This window comes from Colletotrichum spaethianum (assembly GCF_022836535.1).
Source record: "Colletotrichum spaethianum MAFF 239500 DNA, contig11, whole genome shotgun sequence".
NCBI lineage: Eukaryota > Fungi > Ascomycota > Sordariomycetes > Glomerellales > Glomerellaceae > Colletotrichum > Colletotrichum spaethianum.
Window position 1 is genome coordinate 4,630 of NW_026054781.1, and position 25,732 is coordinate 30,361.

At 56.2% G+C, this 25,732-nt stretch overlaps 9 protein-coding genes across 9 annotated transcripts; 7 read left to right on the top strand and 2 right to left on the bottom strand.

The window, feature by feature from the left end:
• Positions 1–447: 447 nt before the first annotated feature.
• Positions 448–3,402, bottom strand: ColSpa_04935 (interferon-induced GTP-binding protein Mx3; the record flags this gene model as incomplete). Its single annotated transcript, XM_049271147.1, has 3 exons — positions 448–1,861; positions 1,912–3,154; positions 3,210–3,402. The coding sequence occupies 3 exons, from the start codon at positions 3,400–3,402 to the stop codon at positions 448–450; spliced, it is 2,850 nt and encodes a 949-aa protein (XP_049127104.1).
• Positions 3,403–4,979: 1,577 nt separating this feature from the next.
• ColSpa_04936 (putative mannose-1-phosphate guanyltransferase) lies at positions 4,980–5,534 on the top strand (the record flags this gene model as incomplete). Its single annotated transcript, XM_049271148.1, has 2 exons — positions 4,980–5,045; positions 5,211–5,534. The coding sequence occupies 2 exons, from the start codon at positions 4,980–4,982 to the stop codon at positions 5,532–5,534; spliced, it is 390 nt and encodes a 129-aa protein (XP_049127105.1).
• A 35-nt stretch (positions 5,535–5,569) lies between these two features.
• ColSpa_04937 (putative mannosyl-oligosaccharide alpha-1,2-mannosidase) lies at positions 5,570–6,525 on the top strand (the record flags this gene model as incomplete). The annotated part of the gene is made up of 2 exons (XM_049271149.1): positions 5,570–6,448; positions 6,499–6,525. 2 exons carry the CDS (start codon positions 5,570–5,572, stop codon positions 6,523–6,525), a joined length of 906 nt encoding a protein of 301 aa, XP_049127106.1.
• Positions 6,526–14,186: 7,661 nt separating this feature from the next.
• Positions 14,187–15,170, top strand: ColSpa_04938 (cell wall mannoprotein CIS3; the record flags this gene model as incomplete). The annotated part of the gene is made up of 2 exons (XM_049271150.1): positions 14,187–14,360; positions 14,541–15,170. 2 exons carry the CDS (start codon positions 14,187–14,189, stop codon positions 15,168–15,170), a joined length of 804 nt encoding a protein of 267 aa, XP_049127107.1.
• A 613-nt stretch (positions 15,171–15,783) lies between these two features.
• Positions 15,784–16,691, top strand: ColSpa_04939 (uncharacterized protein; the record flags this gene model as incomplete). Its single annotated transcript, XM_049271151.1, has 2 exons — positions 15,784–15,975; positions 16,041–16,691. 2 exons carry the CDS (start codon positions 15,784–15,786, stop codon positions 16,689–16,691), a joined length of 843 nt encoding a protein of 280 aa, XP_049127108.1.
• A 562-nt stretch (positions 16,692–17,253) lies between these two features.
• On the top strand, positions 17,254–18,147 carry ColSpa_04940 (transcription elongation factor 1; the record flags this gene model as incomplete). The annotated part of the gene is made up of 1 exon (XM_049271152.1): positions 17,254–18,147. One exon carries the CDS (start codon positions 17,254–17,256, stop codon positions 18,145–18,147), a length of 894 nt encoding a protein of 297 aa, XP_049127109.1.
• Positions 18,148–18,176: 29 nt separating this feature from the next.
• ColSpa_04941 (putative sucrose utilization protein SUC1) lies at positions 18,177–18,800 on the top strand (the record flags this gene model as incomplete). The annotated part of the gene is made up of 1 exon (XM_049271153.1): positions 18,177–18,800. One exon carries the CDS (start codon positions 18,177–18,179, stop codon positions 18,798–18,800), a length of 624 nt encoding a protein of 207 aa, XP_049127110.1.
• Positions 18,801–19,029: 229 nt separating this feature from the next.
• Positions 19,030–20,712, bottom strand: ColSpa_04942 (maltose permease MAL31; the record flags this gene model as incomplete). Its single annotated transcript, XM_049271154.1, has 4 exons — positions 19,030–19,918; positions 19,982–20,118; positions 20,174–20,277; positions 20,337–20,712. 4 exons carry the CDS (start codon positions 20,710–20,712, stop codon positions 19,030–19,032), a joined length of 1,506 nt encoding a protein of 501 aa, XP_049127111.1.
• A 2,294-nt stretch (positions 20,713–23,006) lies between these two features.
• ColSpa_04943 (alpha-glucosidase) lies at positions 23,007–24,824 on the top strand (the record flags this gene model as incomplete). Its single annotated transcript, XM_049271155.1, has 1 exon — positions 23,007–24,824. The coding sequence occupies one exon, from the start codon at positions 23,007–23,009 to the stop codon at positions 24,822–24,824; it is 1,818 nt and encodes a 605-aa protein (XP_049127112.1).
• Positions 24,825–25,732: the final 908 nt, after the last annotated feature.

The window sequence follows — 25,732 nt, forward strand, 5'->3', positions numbered from 1 at the left end:
TGCTCTCTCTTGCCTTGACCCTGCCGGCTTCAAAAGATCACATCCGCGATCCATCCATCACACCGTCATCAGCAAGTTGACACACTTTTGCATCTGTTGTCTAAACTAAACTACCTGCATTGTTGGTATCTCGTATGAAGCTTGGTTCCTTCCGATCCGGTACAAAGAAAAAAGCCAAGGTATGGCCTCGATATCCGTTACGCCATTACGCCAAATGGCCTCTCCAACCCTCTGATGGGTTGTCCAGCAGCTTTTGTGCTGTCTTGGTTGCCACAAAAACCTATCCCAAATATCCTACTCAAACATTTTCAACCTGGATTCCCTTGCCAAACATATCAGCAGCTCCAATGCCGCGATCATCTGGTAAGAACTCTCTCCACATCAGAGAAGCAAGAAAATACCACCGTCCGTCATAGCGGTTCATAGAAGTCCAGAGTCGCTCACAGTTCAGATTGACGAGTCCAGTTCCATGCTATCAGCCACAGACTCAGCGTACAATCCGAATTGCGCATTTCCCTGTGATGACGAGCCGGAAACACCCTCCAGCTCGTTAGTCGTAATAGACTGGAGTGCCTTGTTGAACTTCTCAAGCTCGCCCTTAAGACGCTCTCTCTTGTGGGCAGTGTCGTTGTCCTCCTCCATCAGACGAGAAAAGATCATGTCGTCGTGCCCACCAACCAAGCCAAGTTTCTTTTCCAGGAAGAAGTCAAGATCCTGGATGATCTTTGGCATCATGCGTGATGTGATCGAGAGGCAAACCGTGTCGGTGAAACGGAGGGCAGAAAGCATGTAGTAGCCGCGAACATAGGCGGCTACCTTCAACTCCTTATCGAAAGCGTCCGGCCCCATCTTCGCTAGCTCACCGATATGCTTTCTCTCCTCATAGCTCCGCTGGTCGGGGGTCATTTTCTCCCAATCATGGAACTCAGATGCCTCGCCGGAAAACGCCTGCCAGCGCATAACATGGCGATACCGCGTCAGTACCCGGCTTTCGGAACGCTCATAATCCGCGAAGGCGTTCTTGTTGATCGTGAACAACTGGAATGTCTCCATGTCGAAGACCTCCTTGAGGAAGGCCATCGTCTCGGCGCGTCGCTGGTTCAAGAATTCGTCCATGAGGGCCTTAGACTCCTTGAAGATCAGTCGCTTCTTGAGGGAGCCAAAAGCCTGATCGAGAGCATAGTCGACGATCTTATGCAGTCGACTCATCGTCTCGTGCAGGAATGTGGCCATGGGCTTGTCCCAGTCTTTTACTGCTTTGTTGCAGAGATCTTCGTACACCTCGTCGGGAACGATGCTAGGCATGCCGGCCTTGGTCTTGGCTCTGATGTCATCTCGAATCTGCGCCAGCGTCCGAAATCCCGCGCCGTGGTTGAAGTACTGCTGGAAGGAGCCAACAAGTGGTGCCGGCTGGGGCAGCCTTCTGCGAGACGGAGTGGGTGGCGTTGAGCCGCCGTCTTCCGTCTTGACAGCCGCTGTAAAAGAACCACCATTGACGGTAGGTCGCGGTCTTTTCGCGCCCACATAGCCCTGACCTTGCGCACTACGCTTTCGGTTTCCAGGAGTAACGTTGGGTGAGTCATTGTCATCATCAGAGATTTCGAGGACAGGAATATCAGATTTGTCCTTCAGAACAAACTTGGGCTTCATTTGCAATATGCAGTCGCGGAAACTCTCCGACAGACTTCCGTAGTTAGAGGAAAAGTTTCTTCCGCGGAGAGTTTCCTTGACGATGGTGGAAAAGGCCATCAGGCTCTTTCTGACCTCTAACTCGACGTTGTTGGGGAGTTCGGGGAGCGTGCTGAGCTGTCTCTCAATTTCACCGAGTCGTGTCTGGACCTTTTGCTTGATAGAGGGCAAGCTGGAGAAGTCAGTATCATACGTACTTAATCACGGCGAGGGGGTTCTTACTTCTTGGCAAACTCCTTGCCTAATTTCTCTGACAGAGCCGTCTTGAGCTTCTCGACACCGCATCGCTCTCGGAAAATGTGAAACTCTTCTGGCCAGCGTTCGCTACTGTCCTGATGGAAGAAGGCCTCCTCCCAGCGTTGCTGCTCGTCGAGGTTCTTGTCAGAAGGGCGAGACGTGATGAAAAACTCATGACCAATCTTGTGACGCTCACCACGTAGCATCGACATCCACTGGTTGTTGTTGCCTTCTGGTAGGAGATCAGCTTTGGTCATGACCCCGATGGTCCGTTGCTGGGCGCGGAGGTCGCGGATGATGGATAGCGTGGAGGATGTCTCCGGGTCGACGTTCATCGGCACAGCCCAAATGATGAGAGCACCCGCGTGCGAGATGTATTGGCGGGCCAGGTTCTCCACCACGGACACAAGGTATTCATCCTCTTCTCTGGCAGAGTTACGAAATATACCGGGCATGTCATAAAACGACAGGTCGGGCAGGTCAGGACCCTTGATTTCCAGCGCGACCGTATTGGGACTGAACTTTGCCAAAGTCTTCTCTGCCTCTTCATCAAGCAGGCTCTGCTTCGTGATGGCGCCAGTGCCCGGGACGTAGAGCTCATGGTTCTGGTCGTGGTTGAGGATGGCGATCTGTGCCCATTTCAGGACCGTGTCGATGTCTGACTGGTCGTAGATGGTCATAAATTCCTTTACGACGCGTGCTTGCTTGACCCATGGAGGGAAAGGGTTCTCAGCTGTGACATCGGCCTTGGTGATGTTGTAGTTGGGAGGGGGTCGGAAGGCATAGTCTTGTTGCAGAGAGACACGGCAAGACCACTCGGGCCCACCACGGTCTCGGGCACCGCTGCGGGAGACGCGAATGTGTATCGGACAGCGGGTGCAGACGCCTTCACTGCGTGGCAGGTTGAGTCCAGCCAGGCCCGACATGAGGCTAGACTTTCCGGCGGACTGGTCGCCGACTAAGACCAACTGAGGAAGTGCGACATCATGAGAGACGCCAATCTGCTGAAGTTCACCGAGCGTATCGTTGAAAATCTTGACCTTGGCACCAATGTCTCGGAAGGAACCATCAAAGAATGAGTCGTTCTGCATGGAGGCGGCGGGAGGATCCATGTCGCGATTTCTGACTTGCAGAAGGACCGGCTCGCTCTCGTCGAACGTGGGGTTCGTGAGTGCCGTCCGTACGGAGCGAAGGCCAGGGTTGCTGGGGATCAAGACTGAGGGTGTCGCTGTGAAATCGTCAGACATGAAAGTTGTAAGAAGGCGGACTGCGGAGGAACCCACGAGCATCAGATCTCATGAAAGATTGGTTGACATCGGCAGGTCCGGTGTACGAGCCGGCTTCGTTTCTGGCCTGCTCCGAGGAGCCGTGGAATGTATTGGTGACAGAAGGAGTGGGAGAGGTGTTGCTGTGATGGGGCGCGCCAGGCTCGGATTTGATGGGCTGGGTGCCTCTTTGCGCTCTTGCCTTGGTCATACTGGGCAAAGTGAAGCAGAAGAGAGGACCGAGATGTACGGGATGGCGAAGAGTTTATGAAGAATGCAAGTGTTCGGCCGGTGGGAAGATACAAAGGAAGGACACAAGGCCAATTGACGAAGCAGGCAACGTTTAGGTAACGAAGAATGAGAGTGAAGTGAGAGGTGAAGGAGAAGTGAGATACGCAAGATGAAAGTGAAGCTCAAGAAGGTGAGGGAAGGAGCTCCGGGGAGCTTCAAAGCTTTAAGAGCTCTTTCCTCGTTTGGGTGACCTGAGCAACGTGAGGTCCCCACGCTCCAGATGCTCACCTGAAAGTGCTTGTCAATGTTAGGCAGGACTTGCATCTGGTCCAAGTCACCGTCTAATTCTTGGGGTAAAAGGCTGCTGAAGCCGATGTGGACACTTCTAGAGATAGCGAAGAGAATCGCTGCAGGTGTGGCCACTTTTCAACTGATTTTACAGGCTCCTTGCTGGTGATATTTTGCGATGTGTCTGGTGAGGTGAAGTACCTGCTATCAATGATTATTGCAAACTGGAGCGAGCGAGGTGCATCGCTGGTTTCTTTGCAGGCAGGGGTGTCATGGACCTCAGGGGCGCAAAAGAATGGCTGGCGGTGGAGCTTGGCTGTGACGATCCTACGGCAAGAGCATAACGCGCGCGACCAGGTACCTGCTGGACCTCTCCAAGATGCACAGCTGCCTGGCAAATTTTGCGGGAGATGAGTGCGTCCTCACCTGGTCAACCAAGTCACTGTTTGCCTCTCCGACACCAATCGGCGCGTGTGCTGCCTGCTTTACACGCTCTCGACACGCTCGTGTACCTACGCGTAAATTGGCTGGACCGGATTCAATTGGAGAAACTCCCTGCAGGTAAGTCAACTACCGATTCTTAATCTTGCTTAATGTTGCTTCATCCCAATGATGAGGCAGGCTTTGAGGGAGTCAAGGATGACTCAATAATTATCCATTTCATAAATCTCAGCATAGTACAGCATAACATCTTAGTGGCCCAGCTTCCATTGATAAGGCAAAAGGCTGTATCCTGCTTTACAGCTGGCCAAAGAGGACAGTTCAATATTCGTGGACAAAAGAAAGCATCAAGAGGCTTTGAAAGGGACACGAATGAGGTGCAGAGCTCATCGCATGTGTTCCTGTGTCATTTAAACAGCTGAGGCTCGTTCCTGCCCAGCAAGGGAATCCATCCCCCGCACAGGGTCCTACAGATAAGAGATACCTTCTCGTCACTTGTAAAATGCGCTGAACCCAAAGTCCCTCGATAACAAGCTCAGGGACCTTCCGCCACATCTCGATGCGGCACGAGCCACCCAGTGCCCCCCTTGGACCCCTGCCAACACATGCATTGCCTGCCCTGCGCTGCGCTTTGAACTGGTTGTTCTTGGGACCTCAAGGTTGGGTGAACTTCTCAGGGGGGCCTTTCCTTCTCTAAATCCACGAAGCGGTGACGTTGCAGTTAGCGACCACCTCAATACGGCAGCAACCTCCAGTGACCTCAACCGCACAGCCGTTCTTCCCCTTCCTCATCACCTCAATCCCCAGACTCCCATTCCCGCGCAAATCATGTCGCTGCAGGTCCCCTACCGTGGAAAGACGTCCAGAGAGGCTGCCACCAAGGCTGTTATTCTGGTAAGACCGCCTTTTTTTTTTATTGGAGAGGGGTGTTGCGCATCGCTTCACCGTGCGGCGCGTGCATCTCGAAAAAACTCCCCCGCCTTGTTCCCCTCCAAAGAAAGCGCTGTCTTGTCCTCTGCAAACGGCCACAAGCTAACCAAAGAACCCTCAAAACTGCAGGTCGGCGGTCCTTCCCGTGGTACTCGATTCCGTCCTCTTTCTCTCGACGTCCCCAAACCTCTCTTCGAGGTCGCTGGCCACCCCATCATCTGGCACTGCCTGGCTGCCATCGAGCGAGTCCCCGGCAAGGAGATCACCGAGGTCCTCATCATCGGCTACTATGAGGAGTCCGTCTTCCGCGACTTCATCAAGGACGCCTCCAGCGAGTTCCCCAACCTGACGATCAAGTACCTGCGCGAGTACGAGGCTCTTGGCACTGCTGGCGGCCTCTACCACTTCCGCGATGCTATCCTCAAGGGCCACCCGAGCGCCTCTTCGTCCTGAACGCCGATGTCTGCTGCTCCTTCCCCCTCCCCGAGATGCTCCAACTCTTCCACGACAAGAACGCCGAGGCTGTCATCCTGGGAACCCGCGTCTCCAACGACGCTGCCACCAACTTTGGCTGCATCGTCAGCGACGCCCACACCCGCCGCGTCCTCCACTACGTCGAGAAGCCCGAGTCGCAAATCAGCAACCTTATCAACTGCGGTGTCTACCTCTTCTCCACCGACGCCATCTTCCCCTCAATCAAGACAGCAATCAAGCGCCGCACCGATCGTCCTTCGCGCCTCGTTTCCTACCCGAGCTCCGAGAACCTCGAGAACAGCTTCATTATCACTGACGACGAGGAGGAGCGCAAAAACCAGGTCATTCGCCTCGAGCAGGACATCCTCGGTGACTTCGCTGATACCAAGTCCTTCTTTGTCTACGAGACCAAGGACTTCTGGCGCCAGATCAAGACAGCCGGCTCCGCTGTCCCCGCCAACGCCCTCTACCTACAGAAGGCCTGGCAGAGCGGCTCCAAGGAGCTCGCCGAGCCCAGCGCCAACATCATCCCTCCTGTCTTTATCCATCCCACCGCCCACGTCGACCCCACCGCGAAGCTGGGCCCCAACGTCTCCATCGGTCCCCGTGTCCACGTCGGCCCCGGTGCCCGCATCAAGGAGGCCGTCGTCCTCGAGGACTCGGAGATCAAGCACGACTCGTGCGTCCTCTACTCCATCATTGGGTGGGGCAGCCGCGTCGGGGCCTGGGCTCGTGTCGAGGGCACGCCCACCCCCGTCGGCAGCCACACGACGAGCATCATCAAGAACGGTGTCAAGGTCCAGAGCATCACCATTCTGGGCAAGGACTGCGGCGTCGGCGATGAGGTCCGCGTCCAGAACTGCGTCTGCCTGCCGTTCAAGGAGTTGAAGAGAGTGAGTTTTTGGTTCTCAGTCACGATTCCTAGCACTAACACCTTATCTAGGACGTTGCAAACGAGGTCATCATGTAAGCCTGCGGGCTTTGGGTATGTTGGATGTGGTGAGGATAACGGACGACGTAATGAAGAAAGGATATGCATTGGGGTCAGATAGAGCTCCGTCAGTCTTCATAGATGCATGCGTCTTTGGTCACAAAAAGCACAAGTCGATTTCAGCCAATTCAAGAGCATTTTGTTTCGTTTGGCCGCGCCAGTGTGATACGAGAATGCGAGGTGACACCTAGCATACCGCACAGTAAGCAAAGTCTCACATGCTTCGCTGTCTCACGATCTGTCAAGGCAAGCTCCCGTATAAAGTTCGCTTGTTTGCTGAGGGCTGTTCGAATGAGCAACAACTTTTTCAATTGCTGCCGTGGGTACATCCTTATCTTGCGCCAACGGCGGGAGTGGTTATGACTTTTGGCCTCCACTCGTGCCTGTAAAACACACTGACCTTTTTGCTGGCGTACCAAAAGAGAGTGGTTCAGTGTTCCTCCCGATTTAGTACTTGTAATGAGAAGAGGCACTACGTTTGCACGTTGCCGCAGACTGCTCGCCGATACAGTGTCGTATTTAAGACTGTGCCGCTGATCTCTCCACGGGTTCATGCAATAGGCCAGTGTCTATATATATATCTTCCCTCCGTACCACATCCGTGCCAGAGGAATGCCGGCGTTGCGGACCATTATCTTGGTGATATCGCGTAGAGCCAGGCGGGAGGTGAAGTCAGGCGACAGGCTAGCCTCGGTGGCCGTATCGACCTTGATGTGGCTGCGTCTAGCGATGGAGGTCAGGTAGAATGAACCTGACGCCGCTCACGTACTTCTGCATGACCACTCCGAAGCCAAGTTGAGAACAGCCAAGGACCGGAGATCTTCCTGGTTCTTATGGTTATTCCTGGAGACGGCAGGGATGAAGCTAGAAGTTCGGCAAAGCCACGGAGTGGTAAAAGCAATGTAGAGAGACTGCTAGACTGAAAAGTCCTTGGCGGTTTTTGCTAAGTGTTCGACGACGAGACAAAGGCGAGACTCGCCGGCCGGCCTTTTTAGAACGGGGAAAGTGGCTGGAGTCCAGCTTCTAGACGCTGTTCGGCGGGTTGTTCATTAGTGCCGGGGGGTAGGAGTAGCAGCGGATGAACTCGGAAGAGTATGCTTGCCGGGAATATCTGGGAGACTGTCGGACATCTGGTGATTCCTAGCATGAAGACGGCGATGTCTTGAGCAAAGTCAAGAGACAGCTAGGGCGAAGACGCACCAGTGCCGGTACTCTGCAGCCAGGAGCCAGAAGCCAACAAGTCGTTGGTGCTGGCCGTGTGAGAGAGGGTTTGGAGATCAGGAAGGCTAGCGGAATGGTCCTCCACCTGGACCCAGGCATCTGCGGCGGTGGTATGGATGTCTCTGTGTGATAGGAAGGTTCCTTGGTATAGGCGAGGGGTATTGATACAAGTCGCCTCATAGAATCCGATAAGGCCGCCGGTGTATTTATCCTCGGCGTATCAATCAGCCGCAATGGTGCTGAGGAAGCCGCATGACCGCGAAGAACGGCGTAGAGCCCAGAGTGGCTGTGGAGCATTTAGACACAGAACCAACAGCGAGTGCCCCTCGGAAGCCAAGATTTCAGAGTTGCCTGAAGCCTCAGGTGCTGAAGATTGCTCCCAAGATGCGAGGAGTGGTCTGCTGGCTATTGGGGATCGTAGGGCCGGAAAGTGAGAGTGAATCCCTTTTGAAGGAGTACCTTCTTCGAGATGCCTACTTCTGTTCTCGAACCTGCTCTGCCCATTATTGCGCCAGGTCGTTTGTGTCGGTATGCCAGAAGGGCTCGGAGAGCCTTGTAGGACAAAGTTGGAGAAAAGAGTGAATTGGCTTCTTCTGGGACGTGGGGGAAAAGAAAAGGAAGCATTGTAAGAAGTCAAAGTCTTATCCGCAAAACACCTACATCCAACAAGAAGCTACTCGTCCATCATCAGCAGCGAAAGTCGTGGTAGAATACGCGACAAAGGCTTCAAGAGATACACTGTCGTCCGTCCAATTGTCCGCCGCTCCGCTGGGATAGAATCGTCGTAGAAGATGCGACTAAAGGGTCGATAGAGAACCGCATCTGCTTCGAGGTCACATGCCATGTCTTCCACTGGTGAAACCATCTTTGGGCTCTTCATTTGCACGAAGTTATACATCTTTAGAAGAAAATGGGGGGGTGGGGGGGTTGGACGATATGGAAGTCGCTATGAGATGGTGCCTTTTGTCGCCTGTAGGCTGAAAGAGCGCCAAAGCAAATATCCGAGAAGGAAAACAGCAGATAACAGAGAAGGACACTATGATCAATATTTATGACCAGCAAAACTCCGCCTTTCCTTGTTTCCGGTCGCCTCACAGCAGATCGTCTCTACGTATCGAGGCATTTCGCACCATCCCATTGCCGCCTTTTCGGCTCACTCCCAAGTGAAACACGGAGAAGGGTGCTGGGGAGTGGAAAAATACAGTTAGTTATTCAAAGCGTACCTTGGTAACTTCTGGCTTCACACCATGAGGGATGCCGCTTCTCGCCCATTTCAGCGCGGCACTGGGTGGTAATTAGCGTGGTTTTCACAGTGGATTCCGAACTTATTTAAGCATAGATGATATCGCTACTCACATCTCTTCAACGCCCCTCGACGTCCGATTCGTTGTGAATGTACGCCATTTCAGAAAAGTCCATCAACATTAGGCAGGGCTCAGTTGCATTCAATCAACTGCATCCTTCCACCCTACTGAAGTCCTGAATCCCAGGGGATGCTCAAGGTATTACAATCACGAGTCAATACAGCAATACCCATCAGGTGACGATCAATCGGTATCGCAATGCACAGACCAGAACAGTTTCGCTTGGAGCACGTTCAAGCTTCACCTATGGTGTGGCGGATGAACAACACATCACTCGACGCCGTTGAAATGAGGTTGGAGATGCCACGCCAAGGCAGCCGCACATGGTGGGCCAAGGCCGCCAGTTGATCTAAGGTACCTTAGGTAGGTACCTAGGTAGATGCCGCTGTGGGGCCTCCGCTTCATCGCCTCGGCACTACCTACCTAGGTTTACTAGGTGTGGTTGAGAGCGCGAGCTTAAGGTGCTCCTTCCCTCTTTCTCCCTCTCTGCCTCTGATTGCGGGCGATTGGTCTATGCGCACAAAAGTCAACTCCAGCCGCGTTACATGCACCGCCATCCCGATTCGCTCCCTCATGCAGACAATCTGGTTTCCTCCAATGATCCAATGTTTATCGGCGCAGCGAAACATCGGTCACCACTACCACAACGCTGGGTCCCCATGCAATGAGACGGAGGCAGCCCAGCAATAACCTCGTCATGAATGATCAGAGTCGGCTTGCGGCTTCCACTGGTCTCCGTCAATACGCTGAGCCAGAGGCCTCCTGACAGAGCAAGAAAACTCAAAAGTATACACCGGGCTCCAACATCAGCGTTCGTAGCAAAGTCGGTTATCGAGCAGCAAGCAGAAACAATGCGGACGTTGTACGTCGACTGGCATACCATCGTGGCCCCCGGCACTTGGGCCTCAAGTGATGCCGTCATGTCCTGATACAAGCTACAGACTACGTGCTGCTCCCACGATACACAACGCAGCCAGGGGAGGCAAGCCGCGATTTGGTGCTATCAGCAGCCTGCGACGAGTGCAGCCTCGACCGGTTTGAGATATGACCGGATGAAATCAGATGGCGATGCGGGTGCCAGCATGCGCATCCAACACTCTCCCGCACAGCACATTAATTTGGATCACCGTGATCGAGCAGTGGCATATATTTTGTACATCGCAATTGTACCGTCCAATCTTCACTGGCAGGATCGTCGCTCTCCCTTACTGATCAGTCTATATAGGACCATCTCCGTGTCTGGCACCTACAAGCAAGGAAAACAACCATTCTGCGCAACGGACGATCGCACCGAGGAGCTTCGCAAGCGTTCCCCTTGTCCCCTGCATGCTCAACCCACGGACTGGACCTGGACGGGCTTGACTCTTTCTGGCAGCTCCCGCCGCCCCGCGTCGCCACAATCGTAGGCCTCGATAGCAAGCTGGTAGAGAAGATGCTAGACAAGTATCCGTAGCGCTGGACACTGTCATTACGGTCCGGTTCCAAGACGGTTTGATGGCACCATTGGAGGGAGGCGCAGGAGGGATGTTACTGACATGCGAGCTTGCCGGAGCGAACAAAACAACACCCGCCGTCTTCAAGACATCTCCTCCCCTCCCCTCCCCTCCCCACCACTACCGTGTCTTCTAGTATCCGCGGGCTTGGAAGAGAGCCGCAGGCCAGTCAGCAAGCGTTAGTCTTCGGCGTGGGCGGATCGACGCAGGCTCTTACACTAGCGGGCGGTGCTAACGCAGGGCGCCGAGCCGCGACAGGCCCGCGTTCCCCTGTGAAGTGGCGCTAGGCTGCGGATGCTGTGGGCCTGAGGACGCCAAAGGGGAAAAGGTGGATGCTCAAGGACTTCCTTTTTCAGCCGGATTTCTACAACCAGCAAATATCGAGCAGCTTGGAAGATGGAGGATGGTGACTAGCAGCGACAGCAACCGCCGAAATCTCAATCCCCTCCCCTTCGAGCCGACTCACGAACATCCAATCCACCCTCTTTTCGGATCCAGTGACGAAGTGGTGATAGGATGTCAGCAGGTCTCAGCAGATGGGGATATTCGCCGATGTTCATACGATGATATCATGAAAGCTGGGTTGGCTGAAACGCATCAACATCAGCCGACCAAATGACACTCAATTCCCCAGATTCGAGCGCACCAATCCTGTTTCCAAGTTTTTGGCTCAATGATGCCGCCAAGGACGGTTTTCAGACGAGGTTGCACGCCCTTTGGGCTGAAAGTATCTAGATCGAAGCCGTACCGCCCGTGGCTGGTATGGACCAGAGACAACGTGTGTCATTTTCGACCTGGAAGCCGACGACTCGGCCTTTATCCGTTCAAGGTACCAAACTCGAGATGCGCCATCTTCTAGGTATGACAGGCTAGGCTGGCAGCACTTAATGTTTGCCTCGACAACGGACATCCTGGAAGATGGTTTCTTGTTGGCGGAACCATTAGCTTTCTTTCATGTTCTGCGCCAGACGATTGCAAAACAGGAACGAAGAAAAACTCCGGTGACACGTTCTAAGCCACCCCAGAGCTAGCAACCAAACAACAGCGACGACTCCAAAGCAAGGGATCAAGACAGTCTCGGTCTGTCGAGAGTTGTCTAAACCAATCTGCTTCCCAAAACCACTAGCCCCTTTTGCTTTTTCCGCGCCAGGGACACATTCCCTCCCCTCCTCGGAACGTTCCAATCGAGCTTAATTCTCCAACCTTAACGGACGGGGAGAAACCGCCATGTCTCGAGGCCTCACTGGATGGTTGATGCTGCACCATACAACCATGTATTCCACCAGTACCCGTTTTGCGTGGGCATGGCCTCCACCACTGCAACCCCCTTCGGAAACCGATCTGTGCACATCCCGGCTCGCCCCCCTCCTCACACAACCCCTCACCGCAGTTCCAGGTCCACATCTAGCACCATGATACGGCAAGCCAAGACAGCCACACAGCCTAAAGACGGGCCAAGCCCAGGACCCCTTTCCAGTGCCGGCCTCCTGCAGGACCTGGTTCCCCCTGGGAGCACTCTTCACCCCCGCCGCCGCCGCATGCCCAGCATGCAACTGAAAATCGACCGATGCTTGTTTTCAGATGCGCGTTCACCCAGATATGCGGCCTGCCTGCTTCTTGGAAGCTCAGCATCTCACCAAACAAGCCCGATGAGTCCGGCAGTCTACAATGTTTGGTCTCCCCAAGCGGTCATTGGCCGCGTCGGCTGTGGTACCTGATCAGCAGCAGCCACACGCAAATCGAGACAGATTCTCCAGCTTCAAGGAACCTTCCCTAGCGGTTGGTCGTGCAAGCCTCCTGTCTCAGCACAAGACAGGCTGGTTGTATATCCTCAGGCTTTCAACCATCAAGCGTCCTGCTTGTTGCGACAGCTTACAGGCCCGGGGGGGGGGGGAAGGGGGAAGAGCCCTTGTCGTCGTTTCGCAGAACCACGCACTTGACTGCTGCGACAGGGTAGAGTGACTGCTAAAATAGCAGAGGCACGAAGCCGCCTTCGAAGCGAGTTTCCTGTTTGTCCAACCGCCTCGGGTATGCAATTCCACACTTCGTCATGACTCGATGGGAAGCCCACTGCGTATGGTCTACCTGTACTTCTGACATCACGAGGGCCGGCGAAATACTGAGTCCATGGATTTTACGTTTACGTTTGGGCTTCAGCGCTGGGTGCACAACTGAACCCATGCCACTCACCCTGGTCCCGGCTGAGGCTTGTCTCCAGCCTAGCCCTGCTGTTGAAGGTGACCCCCGATCACCCCTGGGCTTTGCCCACACCAGCAACAGTCAGTCATCTACCCATGCACCTACGCATCCCATAATTGCACTCATCAATGGATTGGCTGAAGATGTAGTGAGGGGCCAGCTTGGCTGTGGTATTGCTTCTGCTCTAATAAACCAGGCGAAAAGGTACTTGCAGATTTGCTTTGTTCAAGGTCTTGTTTGCAAGTAGCCCGCATGCCTTTTGCATAAAGGTGCCGACGAACAGGTACAAGTGTCCGCTTCGCAAACAGACGGCTACAGTACTTACACCACATTAACACTACTGCAAGGTCCTTGGCTTATTTGCTCCATCAAATCCACACTCTGGACCTCAAAGACGCCCAACACCCTCTGCTGAAGTTTGTCTTCTACCCTTCCCACTGCCGGGTTTGCTCACTACACAACCCTCTTTGCGTATATGAACCACCAGACCCCATCTCTCACTCCTTTTCACCCTCACTCTCTTCAGCTCCCAGGACTCACTCTCATTCCACCCCTGCCCATAATCTAACTCATAGGGCTGGCCATCCATCAAGAAGCCTGTTGCAATTCCGTCACCGAACATATTTGCCATCTAACCTCTTTGTGTCTCGATACTATTCCCATGTCGCAATAGCTGGAAAGAGCCAAGGGGTAACGATCACCTCACGACTCACACGAACCGGGCGAGAACTATCGACGGGGATAACAAAGCTTTCTTCCGCCCTTGGACATCCTCATTCTCATAGCCTCCGTGATCCCACGTGGCAGCGGCACAAGAGGAAACCCCTCGTCAAGCAGCACCCGCCTTATTTGTGTGACTCTTGAACGAGGTCATAACTTCACAAAGGGGGTCAGCTATATCCTCGGAGGCACACCATTCACTCTCTTTTGGCGTGGGAAAAAAAGATTTGGGCAGTGGGCGAAAACAAAGAAGCTTTCTCTCGACCACATCACCACTTCCTCCTTGGCATCCAGGACTACCACCTTGAGCAACCGCCAGATCATCACCAAACCTTCCACAAAAAACCTCGCAGCCAATCATCAGATTACAAAACAGACTTCAGGTACGTGTTAAACCCTTCTGCCTCATCTCTAGTTGGAACGAGCTGGGCAGCAACCCTTCCCTTGTCCTTGCGTCAAGCTTCAGCCCTCGGCCTCCGATCCTTGGCGAAGCCTTGAAGTCCCCCCCTTCACACGTCTATTGCCGTTTGGCATCACGATCTTACGTGTACCTCATCAGCCACGTTGCGACCGACCTATATGGGCACTCATCATCCTCAATTGAGGATTATTTTGCTAACTCGTATATAAGCAGATACCCAAAATGCGTCTCTCCGCGCTTGCTACCGTCGCTCTGGTTGGTATGGTCTTCGCCACGTCCAAGCCCTCCTCCACTGCCAATTTGGCACCCAAGGACGGCCCTCCTCCCTCTTGCCAGACCAACTTTGATGGTAACTTCGGTATTACCGTCGTCGCGCTCGGCACTCAAAGCCTCCATGTAAGCTGCGTCGCCACCACATGCAGAAGTGCGCCACTAACCAATTCAACAGAAGAGAACCTCGTGCAATGGCGACGGCTCGCTTGACATGACCCTCAAGGACGGTGTCTTGACCGATTCGAAGGGTCGCATTGGTTCGATTGTTTCGAACTTCCAATTCCAATTCGATGGTCCCCCCAGGCCGGTGTGATCTACACTTCTGGCTTCTCTGTCTGCACCAACGGCTCTCTCGCTCTCGGCGGATCCACCACCTTTTACCGCTGCCTCTCCGGTAACTTCTGGAACCTGTACGACCGCAACGTGGCCGAGCAGTGCTCGCCCATCCACCTCGCCATCCTTCCATGCGGCCAGAAGGCTCCGGCTCCAGCGCCTGCTGATGGCCAGGTCGTGGGCAGCGTCACGGTCGCAACAGCCTTCGTCACCGTCATGACAGATGGCAAGCCGCAAGTCGTTGCCACCAAGGTTCCCCTTCCAGTCTGCCAGATCGGCGACGGCCAGATTCAGGCCCACACCACTCTCTGCGGTAAACCCCCGCCTGCCACCCAGTCCGCCTCCCGGCCAAACGCCACGCAGCCTGCAATGACGCCTCCCGTCGCTCCGCCTGCCCAGACAACTCCTCGGTATGCGACTCCTCCCAACTCCACAGCGCCCATCAAACCGCCGGGCACTGCGCCGGGAAGGCCCGCGGCGACAAAGCCGGGTGGATCGGCCAACCCGGTGGCCCCTCCCGTCGCGGCAGGCCAGAACCTCGCTCCGGCCTCATTATTGGCTCTCGTTATCACGATCTTTGCGGCTCTGTACATAGTCTAACGACATTGCCACCAGCTTTGGAAAGGACTTAATTGGTCTAGGAGAGGAGGTTTAATACACAACTTTCACGACTTCTCACAGCGCCTTTGCCTTGCAATCGGCAATATTTAATGGATGATGACGTAAAATGGACTCTTTGGCGCGGAGACAGGAGAGGGTCTGCAGGCTTGCAGACGGGTTCGGAACACAAAACAGATTCCCGGTAATTAGTACCACTAGAACAATACCAGCAGAAAAGTACATGCAACATCATCCAATGTGGCCCCAACGTGATACCCGATTGAGTCAGTTGGGTCGTGAGAGGTGGTGCACATGTCATCGTGATGAGACAGCGTGCGTCCCAGGTCGCGATGAGAGTGCCAAAATCGCATGCCGTGGCCGGCATGCGACAGTACCTTGGCAACTTGGGTAACAGACGACTGCGGGGATTTAACCGGAGATCCGCCGTGCACGGGCCAATTTACGCGTTTGCGCCGAACCTCGAAATTCTAGCACGCGCGCGAGCCTGCAGGCGGTGACGTCTCGCCTGCAAACCGTCTCTGTTACTTTCGACTACTTACGAACCGACACACAACCAACCCGCCCGCCCTCCGTCCCTCCAATACGCATCAAAATGTCCGAGTACTGGAAATCGACGCCAAAGTACTGGTGCAAGCACTGCAGCATCTTCGTGCGCGACACGAAGCTCGAGCGCCAGAACCACGAGGCGACCGGAAAGCATCAGGGCGCCCTCAAGCGGTTCTTGCGCGACCTGCACCGCGGCCATGAGCAGGAGGAACGCGAGAAGGAGCGCGCGAAGCGCGAGGTCGAACGCCTGAAAGGCATCGCCCCGGGTCCTCGGCATCATCCTTCTCGGCGCCGTCGTACCAGAAGCCCGGGTCGAGCGCGCCGTCGACATCGACCGAGGCGCAGCGGAAACAGCAGATGGAGCAGCTTGCCGAGATGGGCGTGTCGATCCCGACGGAGTTCAGGGGCGACATGGCGATGGCGGGCGAGTGGACAGTGACTGCGACAAAGGTCATTGACGAGAACGCGCAGGCGGAGAAGCCGGTCGAGGCCAAGGCGATGGGTATCAGGAAGCGCGAGCAGACGGAGGAGGAGAGGGAAGAGGAGGAAGCCGTCCGGGGCCTGTTCAAGAGGCCGAAGAAATGGGGCAGCACAAGGACGATGCCGGAGGACGACAAGGACCTTGACGCGCTGCTCAGCAGCAACACGCTCCTGCGGCCTGTGAAGAAGGAGGAGCCTGCTGAGACGGACGTCAAGACGGAAGAGAGCTCCGCGGAGGGCGAGGTCAAGCAGGAGGAGGGCGCGCACGGTGTTGCGCCGGAAGCCAAGTCAGATGCACCGGCGATCAAGAGGGAGCCTACGGACGATGATGCTGGCAAAGGCCTCGATGTGCCAGCATTGGACGATGACGTCGTCAAGAAGGAGGAGGACGCAGCGGCGGCAGGTCCCACGGAGGCGGCGGCGCCAGCTGTGGTGTTCAAGAAGCGCAAGCCCAAAAACATTCGTCAAAAGTGAGTTTTTAGGTGGGGGTCAAGGAATCCGGGGTGCATAGCGACGGCGTTGGGAAAACCCCTTAGACTTTTTTTTTTACGAACAAACAAACAACAGATCGACGGCCGCTCAAACCAGCGGCCTAGTCCCCCTTCCTTCTTTTTTTTCTTCTTTCTTTCTTCAGGACGCTGCCATGGAATGGACGTCTCGGTTCGTCTCCCTCGCCGGTGCCTCCTGCATGGTTCTATTGCCTAGTTGATCCGCGGATCCCCTCTCGCGCGGCAAAATCATGCGGCGTGCCAATGACAAACTCACTCTACGTTATCTTCCCCAGAACGGGGTGAGCGGGGTAACACGTGACTCACTGAAGAACCGCTCCTTGGCGCGGTGGGTTAATTCATTGAGCGGCCGATGTCCTCCCGTCTTTTCCTGGGGGGAAGCGGGTATGGGTTTGGGGTTCACTCCAATCAATCTCATTCAACGACCCAGAATTTCACCCAAAAAAAAAGTCAAAGCATTCGCGCCTCATCTCAACTTTCCTTGGTACCCACGATTGGAACCATGAGGCTTCGGAATGCAAAAGACGATGGTGTCTCCCCCAGCAGCTAGTCCCTCCTCAACATCCCCGGCCAGTAGCTCCCACCTCGGCAAGCGCCACGAACTCAGCGAGGACGCGCAAGACTCCGGCAGCGGCGGCGGCGGCGGGTACGGCCGCAATGGCAAGCAGTCGTCGTCGTCGTCCGGTTCGCGCCCCAAGAGGGCGCAGGTCTCGCGGGCCTGCGCCCGGTGCAAGAACCTACGCCGCGCGTGCAACGAGTACCGCCCGTGCAGGCGGTGCGTCGACGCCGGTCTCGGCGACCAGTGTCTCGGCCTGCCGGGTCCCGTCTCGGTCGCCTGGGTCTCGGACGGCTCCCAGGCCTTTGGCCACGTGCCCCACGAGGCCGTCCAGCGCATCGCCGACCTCCTCCCGGCGCGCGTCATGGACTATTGCGTCGACCGCTTCTTTGCGCGCCTGAACCCCACCATCCCGATCCTGACGCCCGAGTACGTCGTTCACCTGAAAGTCATCGCCGGGCCCTCCGAGCTCGGCATGGAGGCACATTGCCTCTTGACGGCCGTCTGCGCGCTGGTGTTGCTCCAGGTGGAGGAGCCAGAGAGCCTGTGGCTGCAAGGGCTGATCCCGGAGAAGAACGCGCTCCACGGGCGGATGCTGTTCGAGGAGGCGCTCGCGGCGCATCGCAACTTTGCGCGGCGGTCGAACCCGAGTTTCGAGCAGTGCCTACTCACCTTCTTCCTGTACGCGTGTCACTCGGCGCTGTTCCACCACAGCCAGGCCTTCCTGTTCCTGCGGGAGGCGACGACGCTGTTCCTGCTGCTGCGGCTCAATACCGAGGCTTCGCCGAGGGGCTGGCGGACCGGCTGTTCTGGGTGCTCCTCGTGTCGGAGCGGTCGCACGGGATCCGGTACCGGCGGCCCGTGACGCTGCAGATCACGGCGGAGTCGCCGGTCATGGACAACGACCCGACGCTGTCAGGGTTCTGGAGCCTGGCGGCGCTCTTCAGCCCGCTGGACACGTCCTTCATCGCGCTGCTGAACCAGGAAAAGGTGGCGACGCCGCCGTCGAACGCGGCGCTGACGTACATTGAGACGGCGGTCAACTCGGCGCTGCGGTCGACCTCGGACCTCAAGGACACGCAAAAGGCGAACCTGCGCGTGACGCAGCTGTGGCTGCGCATCATCCTGTGGCAGCTCCGGCTGCGATTCGGGTACCTGGCGGAGGAATCCGTCCACGCGAGCATGACATACCACTACCCGCTCGAGGTCGCCAAGGACCTCGTGCTGTCGACGCGGGACCTGCCCGTCGACAGCATCAAGGTGCACGGCGTCGGGCTCACGGAGAAGCTCTTTGACATTGCGTCGGCCGCCGTGGACGTCCTCGCGCGCGTGCCCATCACGCCGTCGAGCCCGCACAGCGTGGGCTCCGGGCCGGAGGAGGACTTGAACTACATGCGGCGCCTCATCACGCGGCTGCCGGGCGGGAACTCCATCTACGACGACCTGTTGGACAAGCACATACAGCAAGCCGTCCCGAGCATGGCCGTCACCTACGTGGCGTCACGTCATCCAACCTGAAGATTAATAACCACACACACAATCGCAAACACACAAGGCAGAAAACTCAAAACAGCAAAATCAAACTCTTCAAACTGAGCTCGGGGTTGTTCAATATGCATGAGATTACGCTGGTACTACAATATCTAGTGGCGCGACAGCTCCAGTTGATTTAAAGGGGTATCTTTAACAGGTTTTCAAAGACGCATTCATCGCGGGCGCATCGTGCGTCGGCGGAACCCGGCACACTTCAATGCTCCTCGGTCAGCTTCTTCTCGCCGCCGAGCTCGTGTGAGTAGGGGTCGATCTTGGTGCCGGCGAATTTTCTAGCGGGGACCTTGTGCTCGAAGAGCAGGTCCAGCTCGGCGTACGTCCGGCCCTTGGGCTCCGGCACGCGGAAGTAGACCCAGACGGACGACAGCAGACAGGTACCGGCCCAGAACAGGGCCGTGCGGGCGCCCCAGTTCCACGCGGTCGAGGAGAGCTGGTAGTTTGTCATGACGTTGACAAAGATGTTGCTGGCGTTGTAGCCGGCGCGCGCCATGACAATGGTCTTGTTCTTGAGGCGGGTGGACGACAGCTCCGAGACGAGGGAGTAGGTCACGGGCCCGACGGTGAAGTCGTAGACAAAGGTGAAGACAATGAGCATGGCGCCGATGGCCCAGACGGAGGCGTTGGCGCGGGAGAAGGAGAGGCAGCCGACGATGAGCAGCAGGGCGAACTGCGCGCACAGCCCGGAGAAGTGGATCGTGCGACGGCCGATGCGGTGCATGAGGAACCAAGAGCCCGCGGTGCCGACCATGCCGAGGGCGTACTGGCCCATGGACAGGCTGAAGGAGTTCCCGGGGTCCATGCCGGCCTGCGTGAGGAAGTAGGAGAAGTAGCCCATGAGGTTCTGGCCGCCGAGGGTCTGGACGAGCCAGATGCCGATGACGATTTCGGTGCGGCGCAGGTCGACGCCGCGGAAGCAGTCGCGGTAGGTGACGCCCTCCTTGACGCGCTTCTCCATCTCGTTGGTGTGCTCGATCATGGCGATGGTCTCGTCCGGGTTGAAGTTGGGCTGGTTTCGCGACGTCAGGCGGAGGAGGGCGCGCTTGGCCGCCGCCCTGTCGTTGTGCCGGACGTACCACCAGGGAGACCTGTTGTAATTAGTACATCGGGTCTGTGTTTGTAGTATAGGTTTGCGGCACGGGGAGTCTTACTCAGGGGCAAAGAAAAGGCCAATGAGGATGGGGACGGGCCACACCCATTGCACTCCAAAGGGGATTCTGTAGGCCCATTCGTCCTTGTGGTGGAACGAGCCTTTGTTGACGGCGGCGGAGAAGAATTGACCAATGACCTGAAATCTGTCAGGTCCGACAATTTTCGATGCTCATTCCAAGATGGTGACTTACCCAGCACATGTTGATGAAGGTGGTGAGGTACGGTCTGAGGACGACCGGAGCGACCTCGGAGGCGTAGGCGGGCGTGATGCTCTGGAAAGCACCCCATGGAATTCCTATCTCACCGTTAGAACACAAAATTCAAACATGAGATGAGTTTGAAGCCATGACTCACCGCAGAGGACCTCCCCGAGCACCAGGATCTGCACGTTGGGTGCGAAGAACAGCACAAACACAAAGGCAATCATCAACACCAGGAAGCCCATGGTCGTGACCCGGTACCCATACCGATCCGCCGCCCAACCGGCGATGATCAGCCCAAACACCTCGCCCGCGCGCGCGCCATTGGACAGCCCGGACTGCCACGCCGCCGAGACGACGTGCTTGCCCTGCGCCTCGCTCCAGACGCCGTACTTTTCGTTGAAAACCGGCGACGAGTACAGGTTCCCCAGGAGGGCGAGGTCGTACCCCTCCATGATGAGCGTCGAAGAGAGCAGGACGGACCAGCCGATGGCCTTCGGGTAGGTCCTGACGGCCTCGAGGAGCGTCATCTGGTGCTCTGCCCGCGCGGCCTGCGCGGCTTCGGCGGCGAAGTCCTCGGGGTGTTGGTCAGGGGTTGCATCCTTGGTGGTGATGTCGTCTGCGTGTTGGTGGATGCCTGTTTCCTTGTCCTCGTGGACGGGGGCGGGGGCTTTGGGTCGGACATTTTATAGCGCTGGTTTGTCCAAGATATCTCGACTATGGAGTCAGATGAACTGAGACTATGGCGTTGTGTCCTTGTGAGACGTGGGACGACCAAGGAGACAAGGAGGAGCTGGCCCGGGGATGCGCGGGAGAGTCAGTCGCCTCAGGGAGCAAAAAGTCAGCCGGATGAGGAGGGCATTCGCGTCGTTATATACCCTCGTCGATGGTTTGCCCCGGGTGAGGAGTGCTGTTTGACAGTCCTAGGGGAAACGGGTCGTAGTCAAGGTAACATTGCGCGAAGGTGAGGAAAAAAAAAATCTAGTTCGAGGGCCGTAAGAACAGAGAAAACGCCGAGCCTTGAACCGTGCGTGGTTTTTTCCCAAGTTCTCCAATGGGAACAGATCAGGCCTGGGACGGGACAGGATAGGCGTGCGGATGCGTATAGAAGGATGCGTGAGATGCAACGGCTGCGTCGTGTTGACTTTCCAGCATGGACAAAGTATGTCAGCACCGAGAGGCACGGGTGTGCTTTGAGGCCAAGCATCTATCCCTACGCACTTCACTCGCCTGACGAAGCAAAAGCCGAAGCTTCCCCCAAGACGGGCAAGCAGGGAGGGGCCAAGACGAGGCCCGATTGTCGAATCAAGTGGTTTTCCCAACTCCATGGGAAAACTTTTGTGGAGAAGCGGAGGGCGAGAACAATGGTGGAAGGGCAGTGTGGGGGTGGCTGGGGAGCCCGTGAGATTGGGTCGTTGACAAGAGAAAGTATTGGTTTCCCCAAACTGCCTCAACGGCTGTAGATGGTCTCGATCTGTGCGAGAAGAGACTTCACTACCCCAGCTTACACCCGGTGATCATGTCCACGGTTCGTGCCAAGAGTGCAGCTGGAACCCGGTCTGGAGAAGGTCTCACGAGGCGCCAACAGGAGACTCCGCCGGTGACATGTTTCTGGGGGTGGCTCGGTCAGTGGTGACATGACGCTATTCGTATTTTGCGAGGGTCGAAACTAGATTGCTCCGAGGTTTGGATCCCCAAGCTGAGCTCCATGCGGGTGCTAGTGTTGGTGTTTGTGCAGCTTTCCCCGGATTCAGACCACCACCAGTCCTCCACCGGCTCTCTAGACTCGCGGCCCCGAACCCCGTCACCACTCTTTTTTGCTCAGTCTTCGATGTAAGTCGGGGCTGATTGGTCGGCCGCAGTGACGTGAGTGGCTACCCCGGTGGGTAGGGGGGTCGGAGGGAGGTGCGGAGTCTAGCGGAGCAGCTCCGGATGCCGAGTCGACCCTTTTTTCCCGTCCCAACAGGGGAGGCGGAGTCTCCGCCTTTGATTCCTTTCTCTTCGACATGTTCGACGCCTCCTTCTCAACTGCTCGTTTGCTCATCTGATATCCGCCATGGACGGCGCTTGCGGAGTCTACTGCAGTCTGATTTCCAGATCGTCGGTGCGCTGCAGAAAGAAAGAGAAAAAGGAGCGAGGAAGGAAAACAAGACATGTGCGTGCCCCGACAAGACAACACCGCACATCTCCGCGTCTTCAACCGCGAAACCCACAGCTTCTCCCGCATGAGGGGAACGTAGCGTGGAGAGTCCGAGGTGTGAGTGAGGGGAAAACCACACAACCAACAAACTAGGTACCCAGCAATTGGAGAGAAATAGGCGGGGAATCCCATCCTCCGCCGGACTTTTCCCCGGTTCGACGACTTGATCCTCCATTCATCTCCCTCTCCCGGCCCTTTTGCGGAGTGATTCTACAGAAATGCAATGCCGTTCCATGGCATCAGCGTTTATGCTCGGCCGAAATCTTTCCTCCACCACCCACCTCCATACAGAGTTCCATCCGGTCCTGTCACCCCACGCAGCGACGCCCATCCCTCCGGCTGCAAGTCATGTTGCCACGCCAATTTCTGCCACTGCCGCTGATCGCGGTCGTTTCCAGGTTACGGTGCAGCCCGTCCGGCGCGTGGTCAAAATGCGGATCGTTCCCGGCGCGTCTGGCCTCTACCCATTGACTCCGGATCTCTCCCACACCTGACTTTTTGTTCCTCAGCTTTCTCCGTCGCATCTTCCCTCGTCTGCGTTTGTGGCTCTCCTCTTCCCACCCCTTTTGGCCGGCCGCTACTACGACGTGACTCAAGATATCTCGGCAACGCACCTCCGTCACCATGGGATCTCTGGTCTGGGACGACGAGAACCGCTGGGTGGGCAAGCAGCCCTGGTGGAAGGACGCAACCTTTTACCAAGTCTACCCCGCCAGCTTCAAGGACTCGGACGGCGACGGCTGGGGCGATCTGCCCGGGCTCATCGCCGAGGTCGACTACCTCCATGAACTCGGCGTCGACGTCGTCTGGGTCTCCCCCATCTTCGACAGCCCCCAGGCCGACATGGGCTACGACGTCTCCGACTACCAGAAGATCTACGCCCCGTACGGCACGGTCGAGGACGTCGACACCCTACTCGACGAGTGCCACCGCCGCGGCATGAAAGTCATCCTCGACCTCGTCGTCAACCACACCTCTGTTGAACACGACTGGTTCAAGCAGTCCCGCTCGTCCAAGGACAATCCCAAACGCGACTGGTACATCTGGAAGCCCGCGCGCTACGACGAGAACGGCACACGCCACCCGCCGACAAACTGGCGCGGATACTTCGCGGGCCCGACGTGGACGTGGGACGAGCGCTCGCAAGAATACTACCTGCACCTCTACGCCCCCGACCAGCCTGATCTGAATTGGGAAAACGATGCTTGCCGTGAGGCTATTTACGAGGACACGATGCGTTTCTGGCTGGAGCGTGGCGTTGACGGCTTCCGTATCGACACCGTCAACAAATACTCCAAGCGAACCGACTACGTCGACGCACCCATCACCGACCCCACGTCCCCGCACCAGCCCGCGCCCGAGATGTGGTGCAACGGCCCGCGCATCCACGACTTCATCCGCGAAATGAACCGCAAGGCCCTGGCGCCGTACAACGCCGTCTCCGTCGGCGAGCTGTCCCTGACGCCGCACCCGTCGCAGGTGATACCCTACGTCTCGGCCGCCGCCAAGGAGCTGGACATGGTGTTTGAGTTCTCCGTCATCCGCCTCGGCAACGGCAACGGATTCGGCGCAAAGTACATCTACCAGCCCTTCCCGCTGTCGACGCTGAAGAAGTACACCGAGACGTGGCAGTCCTTCATCGAGGGCACCGACGCGTGGGCCACAGCCTTTTGCGAGAACCACGACAACGGCCGTGCCGTGTCGCGTTTCGGGGACGATTCCACGCCGGAGCTGTGGCGGGCGTCGGCCAAAACTATTGCGCTGTGGCAGGCGACGATGTCTGGCACGCTGTTCCTGTACCAGGGGCAGGAAATTGGCATGACGAATATGCCGGCGAGCTGGGGCATCGAGGAGTACAAGGACATTGAGAGCGGGAACTTTTACTCGGAGGCCGTCGAGTCTGGCGACCAAGAGCGGATTGAAAAGACGATGCATGGGTTGCGGATCCTGGCGAGGGACCACTCGAGGATACCGTTCCAGTGGGACGAAAGCCCGAATGCAGGGTTCACAAGAGAGGGCGCGAAGCCATGGATGCGGGTGCATGATGATTACAAGGCCATCAACGCCGCCAAACAACGGGGCGACCCGTACTCGATCCTGGAGTTTTACAAGAAGGTGCTGAGACTGAGGAAACGATACCGCGATGTCTTTGTCCACGGCGCGCATCGGCTGATTGACCCAGAGAATGAGCGGACGTGGACCATCCTGAAAGAGAGCCTGGCACCCGTGAGCGGGAATGAGGGGGTTAGGAGGCGAGCGCTAGTTGTGATGAACTTTTCTCAAGGCGAGGAGAAGGCGAGTAATGTGCCGGCGTTGCTTGGGTGCGAGGCGGGCGAGGTGAGGTTACTGGTAGGCACGCAAGATGGCGGAGAGCTGATTAAGGGAGTTGCCCCTTCGCTCAGAGGCTGGGAGGCGAGAGTGTACACCAACTTTGAGGTTTAGAAGTGATACCCGGGTGCCTTGCATAGGGTATAGGGGTTGGTTACAGAGTCTGCGGAGTCTTCTAATGGTCCTGAGGTGTTTGTCTTTTTGCAGTATACGTCATGAAGCTAGCATGATCACTTACACCGTTTGAAGCGTTTGCAGCAACTAAGAAAGTTTTGTTATCGCTGTAGAGTTAGGTCAGACCAATAAACTGAAACTCTTCTCATGATAACAGTCGCAAACCAGGTTCCTCGACAAACTAAGACAAACGTGCAAGAGTACTCTCTCTTGACTCTGCCGCCAGAGAATCACGAAGAGCTGCGTCTCGCTGGAATTTGCCAGGCAAACTTGCTTCTTAAACTACTGGTGTCAACGAAACACACGCGAGATCCCGCCAAGACCAAGCACAGACCCCAGTGAGGCCTACTTGTGCTATCATGAAGCGAAATAAATACCAATTGCTCTCAAGGATGATGTCACAGGGCCGCATATCGGAGTGAGGTCAAGGGTACAGTCAGTTCTAAGCCATTTACCCCTTTTTTCCGGCAACATGTCACTCGTCCAACAGGGTTTCAATATCGTTGGCTTTGACGCTGTGGACCCTTGTAATCGATTCCTTCTTGAATACTACTCTTCCTCAACAAGTAAGTGTGAAAACGAATCATATGGCCAGACCTCAATGAAGGACGGGCGCTAGTACGCAAGGATGCCCCCGGGTCTGGACACACAGTGTAAGCCGAACTTCGCTCGTGTGAATAGGCGCCTCTTTTGTTACCCATGAGTAGGTATTCTCTTAAACCGTTTTGTCACAGTGTACTCACTGTTCTAGTAAATCTGTACGAGCTAATGCCATCGTTCAAGTTCCCTTTTCAACCCCCGAAAATGCTACCAGAATCATCGTCAAAACCTTTGAATTTTCCGACCAC